The sequence below is a fragment of the Eschrichtius robustus genome, chromosome 1 (genome assembly GCF_028021215.1).
Source record: "Eschrichtius robustus isolate mEscRob2 chromosome 1, mEscRob2.pri, whole genome shotgun sequence".
Lineage (NCBI taxonomy): Eukaryota > Metazoa > Chordata > Mammalia > Artiodactyla > Eschrichtiidae > Eschrichtius > Eschrichtius robustus.
Genome location: NC_090824.1, coordinates 12836158 through 12854603, shown reverse-complemented (window position 1 = coordinate 12854603; position 18446 = coordinate 12836158). Strand labels below are relative to the sequence as shown.

The window sequence follows — 18446 nt, the reverse complement described above, 5'->3', positions numbered from 1 at the left end:
GTAGAATTATATAGCAGAAATAAATTCTGCAAGTTAAGGAGAAACTGTGCCTCAAGAGCACTGTGGCTTCTCTTAAGGCAGTGGCTCTTAAAACTTCAGGGTGCATCAGAATCACCTGAAGCAGGCATTGACAAACAAGCCAAACCTGGCCCACCACTTGTTTTTGTAAATAAAATTTTACTGGAAGAGAATGATGTCCATTTATTTATGTGTTATCTATGGCTACTTTCACAGTACAACAGCAGAACAGAATAGCTGTTAAACTGTATGGTCTACAAACCCTAAAATATTTACCATCTTGCCCTTTACAGAGAAAATCTGACCTAGAGGGCTTGTTAAAATAGAATTACTGGTACCTACTCATAGTTTCTGATTCAGTAGATCTGGGATGGGGATCTCAGAATTTGCATTTCTATCAGATCCCAGGTCATGCTCATCCTGCTGGTCTGAGGACCACACCTTGAGAACCAATGAATTAAAGAATCTCCTGTAAGTTATTTATTCTCCAGATAAAATAAACATGAAGATAGAGAAAGTGTCCTTAGGATGTAATGGTCTAAATAAGTCCATAACAAGAACCAGTGGCTTTAGCCATCAGAGCGCATAAAAAATGACCATTCTCAAAAGACTGTGGAGATTTTATCACTACACTGAGGTACTAGAACCACTAGGGAATTCCAGAATCAATTGAGAACATGCATGATGACGTTGAAGAGATAGTCAAGAGCCACAAGAAGTTACTGAACAAGGGGTAACATGATCAGACTTGCATTTTTAAAAAGATCACTCCAGCTGTGGTACAGATTTAGGATGAAGGCAATAAACCAGGCAAGCAATGATGGTGGCTTAGTAAACTAATAGCAATGAAAATGAAGATAAGTGAATGCATTTAAGACTTACAATTGAGGGACTGAATGGATATAGAGGATGAAGGAAGGATAAACACGTTTCTGGCTTCAGCAACTGGGTGGCATTTACCGAGATAAGAGAGATAGCTAGGAGAATGAACAAATCTCTGTGAGATTACGTTCAGTTTTAGACTATTAAATTTGAGATGCTAGTTAGCACTCATGGAGGAGCTCTCAAAGGTAGCTGGATGTAAAACTCTGGAGTTCAGAAAAGGTCTGGGCTGGGTAGATTAATGTCAATAAACTGTACTTTCCTATAAATCAAGCTTTGCACAGACAGCAGTGAATTTAGAAGATCTATATGAAATGTGTCTCTATTTAAAATTTGGGGCATTAGCATAAAGCACAGCAAAAAACAAAATGCTTAAAAAGAAAGCATGTTGATTTTCTGATTTTTAAAATTACCTGACATATTTTCTCCCAAATTTCATCACATCCAGCTTTTTCTTGAAAGCTAAGGGCCAAGTCATAATTTTCTGCTTCAGACCACACAATCAAAGTGTCCTTGAGAGAAAAGAAGTCTGAATGATTAACATATATTATCACAAACTACTTCAAAGTATAAGGCAAATGAACAAAGCAATAGGGAATTGAGAACAGTACTCATTTTTAACTTTTTGCAACACTGATGTCAGTAATTTCCAATGCCTTTTTGCACTTCACTTTATCCAATCTATAAAATAAAAACAACGTTCTCCTTAAGGAGAAGTTGAACCAATATATGAAAAGCACTACAAATTGAGCACACAATCTAAATATATCAAAAGATACAAACTAAACATTATGTCAATCCTTTGCTTGCACATTAAGTTACATTTTATGCTCTAGTCAAAACACTCAAAGAGGGAGTCTTGAGTATTCAATAACAAGGGCATGTTAGGAGGATGATTAATAAACATAGCTCCTCCTCTCTAATTTTCAGTATCGGGTGTTCTTTACCTGGGGCACTTGAGGCCCATGATGCCCCTGAAATTATTGGCTAAATTTGTAATATGTGAGCATTTACCTGGACAGAGGTTTTTTAACTTTTACCAAAGTTCAAGAAGCAAGCTGCTCCTACCACCTACCACCCTTTTAATCATTTCATACCAATTTTTGGTTTTTTAATGATAGTAAGTTTAATAAACAGTTCAACAGTTTTTACTAAGATGTAATCTCAGCAAGACACTACAATTACAATACTGAGACCACTTTATATTTACTGTAGTACAAATAGCCTGTATCCTACAATATGCATGGTATAATATTTATAGGGTCTAAGGTATCTTTTCGAAATTACTGACTATAAATAAACACATACACTTTCATAGCAATTAACCATTTCAAAAAAGAGCCTTCTTCCAGAGGGATCTATGAATCATATTAAGAATTTCTGAATGGCACTAGGGAGAGTTACACTTGAAAAAGAAGCCTCATGTAACAGCTACCATGTAGCCTTTTTCAAACTGGTCCAAAGAGACGAATTAGGAGTAGAAATTAGATGTGAACACAATATAAAGAAAAATAATTTAATAAGTAACTGAAAGGAGCCAACCCAAGGCTGGCTGAGCATCTTTTGAAATGATAAAAGTTCCTGTATTGAGGAGGAAACATGACTATATTTTAAGGTATCTTAAAAGATCTATGTAAGTTCTAATACTTTTCAGTACCTCATAAGGACACCGCTTATGCTACACAAATGGATCCCATGTTTAAAAATTTGTCTGCTAAATTGCATATTTACTCTGTTCAGTCAATTATTTAACTGTCAATCATGAGACCAATAGTCTCTTACTGAACTAAAGTGATGCCAGCCAGAAGTAAATAAACAATCCTCTGATTAGGCTGTGCAGCATTACTAAGAGGATAAATCCATAAGTCTTACTCAGAATTTTAAAAAAGAGCTCAAAGACCCCTTTTTATTATCTTCAAGAACTTCAAGAGATCATAGATCCCAGGCAAGCAATCTGTTCCAGTTACTGAGTAGCTGTTCCAGCTCAAAATAATTTACATTAACACTGTAAGATCAACATGTCAGAAATTAGTCAGTTGGCCTCAGTTTCGTCTTTAAATAAATGGGATCATACTGTTTTGAAAACCGGTAATAAGGTAAGATCTATTGGAAGAAGTCTAAAACCACTATCACATTAGTAATAAGATAAGTTTAAGACAATTGTAAGCAACTACTCTGTTACGGTGTATATTCAGAATCATTTGGAGGCTTACATCAGGGCACAGCTAGAAATACGCTCTTAATTATCCATTTGACAAATTCATAAGTTTGAAAATTTTTAGGAATTACTCTTCTGTTTTCCTTGAAGAGCCTAATTTTCACCAAATCATCCTGCTTGCTTATCATCCAACAACCTATAGGTTAAGACATATAGATGTGTTCATTCATCCTCAAAATAGACTTGATCTTTTCTTTTTCTTAGGATGTGCTTTTTACTCTTCAGCTGACTGAAAACTCAAAACGTGAATTTAAGTATAGAATATCAAAACCAAATAATACTCTAGTCTCCAGCCACTGCAATCTAACCTGAGAGTTTTCTTAAGAACACCAAATGCAACAAAGTGTATTTAACAGACCACTGAACCATCAAGAAAATATTTCATATTGTACCAATACCTGTTGGACAAATAAATCACCATTAAATAAATTTAGGAGTAAATATCCGACTTCCTATGTACTATCTGTGTGACCTCAAGCAAGCCACAATCTTTAGGCCTCATCTTATGTGCAAAATAAAACTAACTTCAATCTAGTAGTATTTTATTGGTCAATGATGAAGCAAAGCACTTTCTAATTTATTTATAAAGTTATATATTTATAAAGTAATATAAATATAAATGTGTTGGTAGTATATTTTACTTTAAGTTATTTTATATATGCACCTTCAGGGCAATGAGGGAACTGCTACTGATTTCACTGGCTTTGTAAAGCACTCAGTATTATCTACATGGGTATATTCTGAATAAATACCAATTTTGATGACAGTGCTTGCAAGTATTAAGTGAGAGATTTACTTTCAGATATCTCTTGCATCAGAAGGGTACAAGAAAGAGAGTGTACTCAAATTGAAAGTTCTTAAAAAACTGTTACATCATTATAAGGTCCCAGTCAGGCTATATAAGTAATCAGATTCGTATTTATACTGAGTTGCTGTATAGAGATATGAATGTTCCTCCTGCACTAGCATTTACAATAGTGAAGGAAGGAGTTTCTACCATTTAGTTGTGTTAGTAGGTGATTATTCCATCAGTGGTCACTTTTTAAATTCTCTTCAGGTAGAAACAAGAAAATTGTCGTTTTAGGTTTTAACTTTTGAGAATAAGGCTGTTAGTCAAATATCTAGAACTTAGCTTAACTTGAAGCAAGTTTTTTTTTTTAATTTAAAATGATTGCTTTATACATATAGAGACTGGTAGAACTGGATTTTAGAATTAGACTGGCAAAGCATCTTATAATCTACTCCGAAATTTTCATTGTAAGAAATCAGATGGCAAATTTTCATTTAATCACCAAATTGAGAGGATAATATGCAAGATAAAGCACAACATCTTCAAAATTTTACCTGTTGTTTCTGGTATGCAGTATTAGGATTTATTTTGGACTCTAAAAGTAGAGAACCTAGGAAAGAGGAAAAAAAAAACAAACACATTCCATTATGTAACTGTAAAGCAGCAAAATTATATTCCCTTACATACACACACATTTCCTTTTTTGAAGGATTGATGCACATACAACTTTAGTTGAGGAAATATTATTTTAAAACAATACAAATTTAAATATAATAGCCTGTAACCTAAGAAATGCTTGCTTTATACATGTTTACTTTTAACAAAACAGACACGATCATCTAAAGAGTGAGCACTAGATGGTAATAGAAATCTAACAACTCCTGGGCAGCAGAAGGTAGTGAAACAGCACAGTGTGAAGCCAGATGATCTGGGATTAAATCTCTAATATACAGTATTATTTAGAGAAATAACTTAAAACATGCAAATAAGCATTATAAATAAAATCTGGTCTCTCTCAAGACTGAAAATAAGAATTCATTGGTAAAAGTCTGAAAACATCAAGGATATGATCCATTGCCCAAGTACATCCCCAAATTATGATTCACCTTCAGAAAGCCTTATATTTCTTTTTTTTAAATTTATTTATTTATTTATTTATTTATGGCTGTGTTGGGTCTTCGTTTCTGTGCGAGGGCTTTCTCTAGTTGCGGCAAGCGGGGGGCCACTCTTCATCGCGGTGCGTGGGCCTCTCACTATCGCGGCCTCTCGCCTGTGCAGGCTCAGTAATTGTGGCTCACGGGCCTAGCTGCTCCGCGGCATGTGGGATCTTCCCAGACCAGGGCTCGAACCTGTGCCCCCTGCATTGGCAGGCAGATTCTCAACCACTACGCCACCAGGGAAGCCCCAGAAAGTCTTATATTTCTGTTTAATACAGGAATCACACTTCTCCATCTTCAAATTATCAATTTACTTCTCAGAATAAGCTAATTTGCACATTTCTGTTTTTCCCCTGGCAGTATCATAATACTCAAGGTATTAGAAGATAACTACTGCTTTGTGACAAAGAGCAAAATTTTAAAACTTATTTAAGTATAGTTGATTTACAATGTTGTGTTAATTTCTACTGTACAAGCGATTCAGTTATACATGTGTATATATATACACACACATATTTTTCATATTCTTTTCCATTATGGTTTAATCACAGGATACTGAATATAGTTCCCTGTGCTATACAGTAGGACCTTGTTGTTTATCCATTCTGTATGTAGTAGTTTGCACCTGCTAACCCCAAACTCCCAATCCATTCCCTCATTCCCTCCCCTACCCCGTCTCCCCCTTGGCAACCACAAGTCTGTTCTCTATATCTGCTAGTCTGTTTGTTTCACAGATAAGTTCATTTGTGTCATATTTTAGATTCCACATATAAGTGATATCATATGGTATTTGTCTTTCTCCGTCGGACTTACTTCACTTAGTATGATAATCTCTAGGTCAATCCATGTTGCTGCAAATGGCATTGTTTCACTCTTTTTTACGGCTGCGTAGTATTCCATCGTATATAGGTACCACATCTTCTTTATCCATTCACCTGTCGATGGACAGGTTGTTTTCCATGTCTTGGCTATTGTAAATAGTGCTGCTATGAACACTGGGGTGCATGTATCCTTTCAAATTATAGTTTTATCCAGATATATGCCCAGGAGTGGGATTGCAGGATCATATGGCAACTCTGTTTTTAGTTTTTTGAGGAACATCCATACTGTCTTCCATAGCGCCTGCACCAATTTACATCCCCACCAACAGTGCAGGAGGGTTCCCTTTTCTCCACACCCTCTCCAGCATTTGTTATTTGTAGACTTTTTAATCATGGCCATTCTGACTGCTGTGAGGTGGTACGTCATTGTAGTTTTTATTTGCATTTCTCTAATAATTAGCAATGTTGAGCATCTTTTCATGTTCCTGTTGGCCATCTGTATGTCTCCACAAAGAGCAAATTTTAAGACTAAATGTATACCTCTCCCTTCCTCAACCAGTTCCAGTTTAAAGCCAAGTTCTGACCCAAAATGCTTGAGAAAAAGCATTTTCTCTGCAGCTGTCTCTCATCCAAAGCTTTCAACTCTTCTCATATTACATTTAACAGTTGCTTTATCCATTCCAAATAGTGGCTAGACACTTGAGAAAAGGGCACTCTTAACATTTCCAAATTTGACTAGTTTTGCCTTAATGATAAAATTTGTTTACTAATTTTATGATACTGCCCCGTGTTAGTAATTTACTGACCATTCACTACCACGTGCTGGTAATGGTGCTCAGTGATATTGAAGATATATAGTAAAATACCAGCATTTGCCAAGTTGCAGTGACTTAATTTGCAAACACCTTGTGCACAAGAAAGCTTCCCACTTTACTTGAATCTTTCCAGTGTATAGCACAGGTGAACTGCTTAACCCAAAACCTGTCTCTTATCCTTTCTGTACTTAAGGTAACTAAACAGTCTCCCTATTTTTCCCACCTGTACTTCCAACACCCCATTTCTTTAGGCTCTTTTCTTTTTACTATTTTTGGCTCACTGAGGTTCAGACAAATATGCTCACATTCTGCAGGAAACCTGATTACTCTTCTTCCCATTTTTCCAACTTTTGCCAGAATAATCAAAATAAATTTTCCAGTGACCCTTAATTTTCTTTATGCACAATCATCAAATTTTTATTTTGGTAATTACTATGAGCTGTCTAGTGATATATTTATAACAAGAAAAAGCAGCAAGCAAACGAACTCAATGTCTAGAGTCCCTTAAAAGTATTAAAATTTCCAACTATCTCTGTAAATATTCTTTCACTGTTTGTTGTTTAATTACTAGAACAAAAATTGCACCCTATTATTTCCCAATGAAATCACAAAGTATGTCAGGTACATTATGGATCAAACTTTTAAAAGATGAGTCATGGCATATAATCATATTCAAAACATGGGTTTCTATGAGAAAATACATTCCAAAAACCCTACTTTGAAATATATCATGTTCTCAAAAACAATCCATCTGCAGAAAACTACATAAATAATAGAGTGAAACAAATGGATTAGTTTATAACATATTTCAGAAGATGCAAGAGATCCAACGTCATAGAACCAAACTGAGTAAGTAATGCCACCTTAAAAGTCAAACTGCACAAAAGCACAAAGGAAAAAAATCGGACATCATTGATAAATGATGCTAACTGGACATAATCAAAATTAAAAACTTCTATGCTACAAACAATACCGTTAAGAATGTGAAAAGAACCCACAGAATGGGCAAAATTATTTGGAAATCATATATCTGATAAGGGACTTGCATCCAGAACTCTTACAACTCAATAGTAAAAAGATAACTCAATTTAAAAATGGGCAATGGATCCGAATAGATATTTCTCCAAAGAAGATATACAAATGGACAATAAACATGAAAAGAAGCTCAACGTCTTTAGTCATTAGGGAAATGCGAATCAAAACCACAAAAAGATAACCATTTTACACCAGCTAGGAAGCCTATAATCAGACAGACAATGACAAGAGCTGGCAACCATGTGGAGAAATTGGAACCCTCATACATTTTTCTTGTAGGTATATAAAAAGGCATCCACTTTGGAAAAATCTGGCAGTTCTCTCAAAAAGTAAGAGTTACCGGCAATTCCACTCCTAGGTACATACAAGAGAAACAAAAACATTTGCCCACACAAATTTGTGTACACATACATTCACAGCAGCATTATTCGTAATAGCAAAAAGTGGAAACAATCCAAATGTCCAAAAACTGATGAATGGGTAAATAAAATGAAATACTATTCAGCTATACAAAGATATGAAGTTCTGATCCATGCTGTAACAGATGAACCTTGAAAACATAAGTTAAAGAAGCCAGTTACAAAGGACCACATATTTTAGGACTGCATTTATATGAATTGTCCAGAATTTGCAAATTTAGAGGATTTGTAGATTAGTGGCTGTTTAGGACTGCGAGGAAGGGGGAACAAATGGGTAGTGATTGCTAATGGGTACACGATTTCTTTTAGAGGACAAAATGGTCTCTCATTGTGGTGACGGTTGCATAACCCTGTGAATATACTAGACAATACTGAACTATACACTTTGAATGAGATGGCATGTGAATTCTGTTAAAAAAAGCTAAAGTGTAAATAATCATACAATGGAATATCATACAGCAATGTTAATGCATGAACCAAATATATGTAAATGCAAAAATGTGTATGAATCTTATAAACATAAATGAAAGAAGCCTCAGACAAAAGTATATACCCTAAGTCCATTTACATGAAGTTCAAAAAGTGGCAAAAATTAATCTATGGTGTTAGAAGTTAGGTTGTTGAGGGGAAGGGGAGAGATAGTGACTGAAGAGAGACATGAAGCAGGCTTCCAGAGTGTTGGTTATGTTGTTTCTTCATCTTTGTGCTGGTTATTTTGTGAAAAATTCATCAAGCTGAATACTTATGATTTGTGTACCTTTTTGATGTATTATACTTCAAAAAAAAATTTTTTTTTTTTTTTAAGTTTAAGAGAAGGGGTAAAATGACACATGGCATAGGGGCTGGAGCTATCACTTCAAGTTGTGATTTCAAGAAACACACACCTGGGACTTCCCTGGTGGCGCAGCGGTTAAGAATCTGCCTGCCAACGCAGGTGACACAGGTTCAATCCCTGGCCCGGGAAGATCCCACATGCCGCAGAGCAACTAAGCCCGTGCGCCACAACTACTGAGCCTGCGCTCTAGAGCCCATGCTCTGCAACAAGAGACGCCACGGCAATGAGAAGCACACACACTGCAACGAAGACCCAACACAGCCAAAATAAAATAATTTAAAAAAAAAAACAAAAAAAACCCCACACACCTGACTTGGCAACTGCTAAAACAAAACACCAACACCAACTATTATTTTTTGAGTACAAGTTTTTTTGCCTTTTTTTTTTTGCATTTGTTTCAAAACTCTCTCAGTAGTGTTACAGTGTTAAGATGACTAGAAAGGAAAAATCAATCACAAATTCAAAGTTTGAAGTGTTCCCTCCCAAAGTGCTGGCTAAAACAAGAATAAGCACATAATAGAAGCTTCTGATGTTAGTAAGTTTTTCTTTTTCTTGGGCCATTCAAGATGTCAGGGGGAAGCATCTCTCCTGAAACCATTTCAGCCATATCCAATGGCTTTAGTCTAAGACATAACTTCAGGAAGTCCAGCTCTGGTCCCCAAATACCAGGTTCCCTAAGATGTCAGTAGGCTGTAGAGGCTGGAATATGGGAAACAGCCTTTTAACTGGGGGGGCTAAGTAAGATAATAATGAAAAGACACATTTCTAGTTTTATTCCTAGTCCATCTATTAGGTTCCCCATTCCCATCTCCTAGTTTCTACTGAATAAAGTTATAAGCACTTATCCAATCAATTGAAAGAAAAAGATCCAGCTGAATGTTAATATGCATTTACACAATCCTTCCCCCCAACAAGTCTGTTATCGATTGCTACAGCTACAGTACTGGGAACAGTAGTTCCATCCCAGTAATAATAAGTGGGTATGGAAGGGGATGTAGAGTTCAACTGTAGGTGTGAGGCATTTGTCATGGTAGCAGAGATAACAAGGGGAGAAATGAGGAAAATGTTCCTTAATAGGAGACCTTAAATGACATCAAGGGAGTTAAAGTTCTCATTAAGGGGAACACATGCTTTTTTTTTTTTTTTAACATCTTTATTGGAGTATAACTGCTTTACAATGGTGTGTTAGTTTCTGCTTTATAACAAAGTGAATCAGTTATACATATACATATGTTCCCATATCTCTTCCCTCTTGCGTCTCCCTCCCTCCCACCCTCCCTATCCCACCCCTCTAGGTGGTCACAAAGCACCGAGCTGATATCCCTGTGCTATGTGTCTGCTTCCCACTAGCTATCTATTTTACTTTTGGTAGTGTATATATGTCCATGCCACTCTCTCACTTTGTCACAGCTTACCATTCCCCCTCCCCATATCCTCAAGTCCATTCTCTAGTAGGTCTGTGTCTTTATTCCCGTCTTGCCCCTAGGTTCTTCATGACTTTTTTTTTCTTAGATTCCATACATGCTTTTGATAATGGGTAGATCCAGTATATCTTAGTAACTGAAACATACGTAAAACAGCCCCCACCCCAATTAATTTGAGAAACACATTCATCCTATCCAATGAAATAGATGCCTTTATCCTCCAAGAGGAATTCATTCTCACCACCACCACCCCACCATGACACCGTCTCCTCACACATCTGAGAAAGACACTCACACAGACAAGAGAAAGACAAGCCTACATAGCAAACCCCAATATCAAGACTTGAGAAAGGCCTTCCCACTTCCCACCTGAATGACTGGGAAGGATATGGAAGGATATGGAAACACAAAAATCGAGAGGTTGATGTAGCTAAGGGGAATGCATCAATACATGTAATTAAGTTTGTCACTGCAGAATCTATCATTCAGACCACTAGCAAAACCAGGCACGCTCAGGTGAACTGAAGAATACTCCTGCACAGCAAATGCTTGTCAGAGTCCATCCCAAAGATTCTGACAGGCGTGCAAGGCCATATTTGCACATATACTTCTTCAAAAAATAAAGAGGGTCCTTAATTCTCATTTACTATTACCAAAACTGAACATCAACACAACCTTTTTGGAGGGTCATTTACCTTTATCTACAAAGCTTCTAAACACATACGACTCTTTGGTCCAACAATCCTAGGAAACTATCCTACACCCTCATACAGGTGCCAAGTATATGAATACAGATGTCATTAGCAGTGTTTGTAAAGGCAAAAAAAAACTAGAAACAATGTATGAGCCAGCTGGAGAGTGTGGGGATCTCAAGAGGCCTAGAAAAATCAAAACTATTTTCATAATATTACTAAGAGATTACTTGCCATTTTCATTCTTATTTTTCTCACGGTGTCTACACTGATAGTGCAACAGATTGAATGCAGAAGCAGAAAAGAATACTTTAAAAAAAACTGAGCCAGACATTATAAAGAGATTTGTAAAAACGTAAAACAGTGGCATTCTTGTCACTGAATTCTTGTTTTAGAAAAGATTTTTAAAGTCTTATTTTAATTTACAATGTGGTAAATATTGATAGATATTTCTTGTTTAAACATAAACAAAAGCTATTAGGGATCCTCAATTTTAGTACTATAAAGGTATCCTGAGGGAAAAAATTTGAGAAATGTTACTCTATGCCAACACTGTACTGTGTGAATTCAATATATACAGTGGAATACTATGCTAGTTTTAGATGAGATAGATCTGTATATCCTGACACAATTAGAGGCCCCAAATATACTGATAAAAAGGAGATCTGTACACTAAGGAAATGGGGGGACGATGGTAAAGAAGGGGAAATGCCACTCATAACATCACCAAGACAACTACAGGTAAAGTTGTCATAGGCTGATAGCAAGAAAAAGTGACAGTAAAACAAACAGTACAATTATGAGTATAAACAATTAGGTCATTAAAAACGTTCCCTCCCTACTTCACATCTTGGTTCCTCTTGAACTTTTCTAGTATCCTGCTGCAAACCCCCAATACACCCCTATCAAAACAAAACAAACACCTCCAGGGACAGGGGGAGGGTAGTTATGAAGAATGCAGAATGAAGTCTCATCTGAAGAGCTGAAATCAGAGAACTTAAAACTAGTGCCCGTAGTATAGATCCAGCCAGCAGACAGCTTGTTTGATTCCTAGTTCTACCAAACATACTCATACACTAAATTCATGCAAATCTTTTACAATGGAAAGATGTTACATTAAAAAAAAAAAAATCTAGATTTCTGGCTGGGTACAGGAAAAAAAAGACCCCAGAACTGTCCAATCAAAGAATCAATGCACCAAGACTTATGGTTAGAAAAAAATAATACCTCTTAGGGTTGCTTCTGAATATTAACTGAAATTTTATATTAAAGTGCCTACCCCAGAACCTAACACATAACCAGCACTCAATACTTTTTTTTTAACAGCATGATCAGAATATTTCCCTGGCATCACTATAATCTTGAATAGTAGAACAATGATCCAGAAACACATTACAAATAAAAGGCTAACCAACACAGGCTCATTAGACTGCCTAAGAAAAACCTTCTAATATATAGCATTTAGGAAATATTCCATGAAAATTGTTGAGATTTTTTAATCTTGTTACACAGTTTAATTTAGCTGGAAAATTCACTTGTTCAGAAGATATCAATTCCCTTCACTGGAGAAATGATATATTATAGTTTCTGTAATTTTATGGTTTTATTTTCAATACCAACCAATCAATCAGATTCGGGTAATATGGGAGTATATGGTTTGGGGTTAAGAAACTTAGATTCTTGGTTCAGATTTGGATAAATACTTAAGGATTTCAGAATGAAGAGCTTCCAGGTCTGCTGCTCTTAAGCAAGCAGTTCAACCTTACTGGCAATATACTGGCTTTTCCAATATATTGACATTATCAACGGTCAAAGCTAAGGGCAAGAGCTTAGGTACTATGCTTCCTTAGTAGGAAGAGAACACCATCAAAATGAATTAATGGAAGTCCAAAATCTCATCCAGATAGGAGACTAGTGTATGTTTCAAACCTATAGCAGGTCTGTGTTCCAGGTCCCACCCTCCCAATTTTGTGGACCACAGATTACACATGGCATTTAAAACCTAAAATGAAGGCCTGGGAAAGAAAAAACTTGGTAGAATTATGTTAAAAGGTCCCACCCCCGTGTCAAGCCTTCACTACACTCCAACCCCATCAGTTATACCCAATGTAGACAATGGCCCTCAAACTTTCAAAAGTTATCACATGCAACAGATGATAAATAAGGGTTTGGTTATCCTAAGCCTATTAATTTTCCACAAAGTAGGTCTACACAAGAGAAAAAAAAGCGCATTTAAATCAGCTTTTCAAAGTGAAATATTTCTCCCAGTACTGACACTGGGTTCTTCTTGGTAGCTAAATTTGGAGTGCTTACTATATGCAAGATTATACACTACTTACTGATTTATAAGAATAACATAAAAAGTGCTGATGCTATCTCTGTTCATTTCTCACCACCGCAGCCAAAACAAAACAAAACAGACTCTCCTACCCAAACTGTTGACCTCCTTTTCTATTTATAGTAGAAGTAGAGGCAGATCTACCTACAACCAAGTTCTATCAAGAGGAAGAAGCACAGGATTCCAGTTTTTACCATTAGCTAGCAGCACTACCTTGAACAAAACATTTCCCCATGTTTCATTTCTTCATGCCTCAAATAACAGTGAAAATGAAATCTTTTTAACTTTGACTAGACAAATCAGAATTAAAACCATTATGAAACGTAAAAAATACTTTATAAAACTTAAGGTGAAAACCAAATATAAGAACAATATTCTTGATGATTGGCAAAGTAATCCAGAATAAAGAGTATAAACATGATTTTATGTTCAAAGACATCCTTCAGTGTGTGGAGAAATTCCAATTTCTTTATCAATTCTAAAATTGGCAGGTGGAGGTGGTAAAAATAATAATGGAGGAAAAAAGTAGAATGATTTGAACATAAAGTGAGAGAGTAAGTAAAGGATGACATCATTACCCTCACTTCAGCAAGCTAGCAGGTACAGCATAAACTAGGAGAAGAAAAAAAACAATACTAAGTAATCTTTATTGGAAGATAGAACTTTGTAGGTACATGGCTATGAGGTAATGAGGTAATCTACCTTCGTTTTTAAAAAAGGATATGTTCCTACAACATATCTGCCAGTAGGAACCTACTGAATAAGGATGCAATCCAGAAAATGGGCTCAGTAACTTAAGTGGGACATCTCTCCTCCAAGGCTAGGAGAGCTACAGATTTGCCAAGCACTCAGCTCCAGAGGGGAAGGGCATATGTACCCAGACAGATGTGCCCTGTAACAGGGAAGACACAAGTACTTCCATTCAGAAATTTCCTTCCTGATTTTCAGATAAGTGTATACGCTCCTCTAACAAGATAAATGACTCATTTTATGGAATACCAGAAACAACTTTCCATTTTGCTCATCGCAATAAAAGGAAAATTCTCAATTATCCTGTAATGGAAAATGAGGGAAGCACACAATAATGGATAATCCGAGCTAGCAGCCAATACAAAACTCCTACATGTGGCTTGGAGATAAACTATAATTTTTAACATCTTTAGGCTAAAAATTGTTTTCATTTTCTTTGAAATAAACCTTGAATCTAAGTATAAAGCAGCAAATGCAAGTAGACAATAATATGGGGGTTTAAAACACACTGTAAACACTTAATGATGGTAATTAAATAATTGATAATACTAGTTTCAAGTCATAGACTAGAAGTCTTATTCAGTCCCTGACACCTCTCCCCCACCTCAATTTGAACACTGATCTTCCTTGCTTTTTTTTTTTTAAATTAATTTATTTATTTAATTTTTTTTTTTTGGCTGTGTTGGGTCTTCGTTTCTGTGCGAGGGCTTTCTCTAGTTGTGGCAAGCGGGGGCTTTCTCTAGTTGTGGCAAGCGGGGGCCACTCTTTATCGCGCTGCGCGGGCCTCTCACCATCGTGGCCTCTCTTGTTGTGGAGCACAGGCTCAGTAATTGTGGCTCACGGGCCCAGCTGCTCCGCGGCATGTGGGATCTTCCCAGACCAGGGCTCGAACCCGTGTCCCCTGCATTAGCAGGCAGACTCTCAACCACTGCGCCACCAGGGAAGCCCTCTTCCTTGCTTTTTAACCTAGCTATGTGATCTTAAGTTATTTAGCTTCTTTGAGCCTCAGTTTCCTGATCTATAAATACGGCTAATAACAGTACCTACACCAAGAGGACACCAGAGGATACAAGTGAAGAATCTCTGGCACACAGTAGATACTCAATAAATTTTGACTATTATTCTTATTTGGAGTTTTCCTGTTAGGAAAAAAAAAAACCCATAAATCATCAAATTAAAGATTATTTACAAAGTATTTCACAAGTATCCTGGAATTTTCTAAGCCTACTCTTTGGATTTAGTTTTCCTAACAATTTATAAATTTAACAATGGCACAGTTTATTTCAGCTCTTTCCCTATTAGATAAAAATGGAAAAAACCGAGATTCCTATATTATTGTGTTAGAAGAGTATGATTCCCAATGACAATATGACATTAAGACTTAATGCTTAAAAATACTTTAAACAAAGGACTTTGTATAATGAGTCCAACTAAACACATGATGTGAAGGTATGTCTTATTTCAAATTATTATGAGGTTTCAAAGAGTTCATCTCAAACCTACACATGATTAACTGAACCTATAAAGCCTATACTTTCCAACTCACTATGTAAAAAGTTTTCCAAACAAGCAAAAACGTAGAAGTTCGAGTAGTTGGTTACTATATGATAGTCATACAGAAAAGTACACTAACACTTCACATTCAAACTTGTATTTTAAGAGACAAATAATATAGGCCTCAGAAAAATTTACCTAATGTGTTCAAAACCCTTTAAATGCCTCCAAGGAAAAATAATTTTTCTCCAGTTTTAAGTTATCTTGGGGAGGCTTATAAAGTAATCTGTGGGCAATATACTCCAAGTTACCATTTTTCTTTCAATTCAAATTGAAAAGCAATGTCCCTACAGTCTTCAATTACAGAATGGTGAGTCTTATTTGTTTTCCGTGGAATTGGAATTCTGGGTAGGAAGTCCAATTAAAGGTCCTTGAAATGAGTTTGTAATAATTTAGATACAGACCTACAACCGTAATAAACTCAGACAGTTAGCTACCATAAAATTATAGGCTATCGTTACAAGGCAGATTTTCAAATTCAGAAAGAACTATTTTGAAAAGTTTTACCTGATGTGAACATTTTCTTTAAGGGAAATTCATGGTACGCCACCGGAGGAAGTGGCAATCCTTAAACTGAGTTAAGTCTTTAAAAATGTGAAACACTTATTATCTTCAAGCAACTTGGTCTTTGAATCTTGAAGGGCTGTTTCAAAATATGTGAAGCATATGCATCACTAGGGCAGATTCGAAAGGTTTTAAAGGTTTCTGTCAACTTCTCCCCACCTGTTAGCTGAACCAAATTATGAATATACATTTAAGCAATCGGATAAAATGCTCGGATAAAATGATTCCAAACTTGCAGGCCGTTTACCCAGTGAAACTACACACAAAGTTCTGCATTTCTAATGAAAAAGACAACTAACGCTGCGGGAACACAAATCTCTCTTCCCACGGCAAAGAAGCACTTCCTCTGCCGAGTGCAGAGTTGCCAGATCCAGAGCCAGGGTTGCGAACCTGCAACAGGATCGGAAAGATGCAGCAATGATACGTTTAAAAAAAAAAAAAAGAAGAAAAAGAAGAAGAAAAGCACAACAAAATGTTTATGCTCCAAAAAGTGAAACAGCTAAGAACTTTCTCAGCTCCGAAGAAAGTTTCATGCCTGCTTTACAGACGCGTGAACTAAGGCAGCAGATCGGTTAGATCAGTAGCTTTCTCAAGGTCACTCTAGTGCAAAGGAACGGCACGGTCCGGGCTCCCGCTCCCAGGCCCCCGACCTCTGCACACGTCCCGGCGGCACCGCTCAGACGCGCCTGGCTCCGCCCGGGCCCGCACAAGTGCGACGGGGCGCTCAGAGAAAGAAACACTTGGAGCGCTCTCCGGGCAGCTCCGGGAGGACAGGGGTGCCGGGGGCCCGTCTCCCCCGAGGCGGCGGCCGTCGCCTCCGTCCCCTCCGTCTTCTCAGGGCCGCTAGCCCCACAGGACCGGGCAGGTGGCCCAGGGGCGCGGGCGAGGCGAGGGTCCCGCCGCGAGGGGTTCACTCACCGTCGCTCTCGGCCCTGACAAGCAGGGACATGCCCTTCAGCCGCTCCACGTAGCCGGACGACACATGCCCGGTGCCCCGGTCGTCCCACTGCCGGTCCTCGTTGAGCGTGTAAACCTTCACCCGCCGCCGGGTGTCGGTCATCGTGCCGCCCGGGGGCCGGGGCAAAGGCCCCGCCGGAGTCGCCCGGGAAAGGGGTCCGGGGAAGGCGGGAGCCGAGGCGAGAGGACGCCCACGAGCGGAGGGCTCCCCGGCCTCACTGCCGCCGCTGGCCGCCCCGGGGCCGCGCTGCCGCCCGCATGGCCCGCCGCCGGGCCCGAGCTCTGGCCCCCGCCTTTCCTCGCCTCCGGCTCCTCGGCGCTATTGTCCAGGCCCGGCAAGCCCGGCCGCCCCGAGGGGGCCGCGCAGCGCTTCGCAGCCTCCCGCCCCAACGCGCTAGGAACTCGCGGCGCCGTTCACTGCCCTGCTCCCGCCTCCGCCATGATCTCCGTGAATCTGCTTCCCGCGCCGCCGCCGCCGCCTCCTCAGGCCGCCGCCGCCGCCATGTTTTCCTTCCTTACACCTGGCCCTGCCACCGCAGCCGGGGACTGCGCTCCGCTCCCCAGCTTCAAATGTCCCAAGCCGACCGGCGCCTGGTCCTGCTGCAGCTGCCACCACTACGCGGGAGACTCCGAGAGCCCCCTGGCGCACGAGCGCTCTTGGCTACTGGGAGTCCTTTTCCCTCCGCCGCTGCCGCCGCCTCTTCCGTTTTCCTCACAGAGCCAAAGCCGCCGCCATCTTGGTTCGCCCCTCAATAGCGGCGCGCGGGGCCACCCCGGCAGCAGCTGCAGGGGCGGCCCGTTGGCCCCACCATTTAAAGAGACAGGAGGGAAGCCGCGAGCCTCGCAGCGGCGGAGGCCTCGGACGGAGGCGGTAGGCGGGCGTCGGGTTGCCGAGGTGGCGGGAGCGCAGAGAGTGGAGGAGGCGGAACGCTGGTCGCGCCGGTGACGGACCGAGGCTCCCTCGCGCTCCCTGCACGTACTGTCGTGCGAGCGCGGGGCGTGTGTACGTCCGTCGCTCCCTGTGTTCGTCATCAGCCCCCCCTCGGGATTCGAAAGGGGCGTGGAGCCCGCCTCCGGCTGCTGAGCCCTGAGCTGCTCTCTGCCCGCCGGGCGCTTGGAGTCTTCGGCTCTGGGTCCGCCCGCCGCCTACTCGGGTGGCTCGCTGTTCAGCCGCCGC

The 18446-nt window shown here is 39.3% G+C and overlaps 1 protein-coding gene across 1 annotated transcript in view; it reads right to left on the bottom strand.

The window, feature by feature from the left end:
- The window catches only part of PPP4R3A (protein phosphatase 4 regulatory subunit 3A), a 38770-nt gene extending 20537 nt beyond the window's left edge, over positions 1 to 18233 (bottom strand). The window contains exons 1-3 of the mRNA XM_068541498.1: positions 17231 to 18233; positions 4463 to 4518; positions 1314 to 1412 (exon numbers count right to left, since the gene is read on the bottom strand). Of these exons, the coding sequence (XP_068397599.1) occupies positions 1314 to 1412; positions 4463 to 4518; positions 17231 to 17372 (297 nt within the window). The 5' untranslated portion in view covers positions 17373 to 18233. The remainder of the gene's footprint in view (positions 1 to 1313; positions 1413 to 4462; positions 4519 to 17230) is intronic.
- Positions 18234 to 18446: the final 213 nt, after the last annotated feature.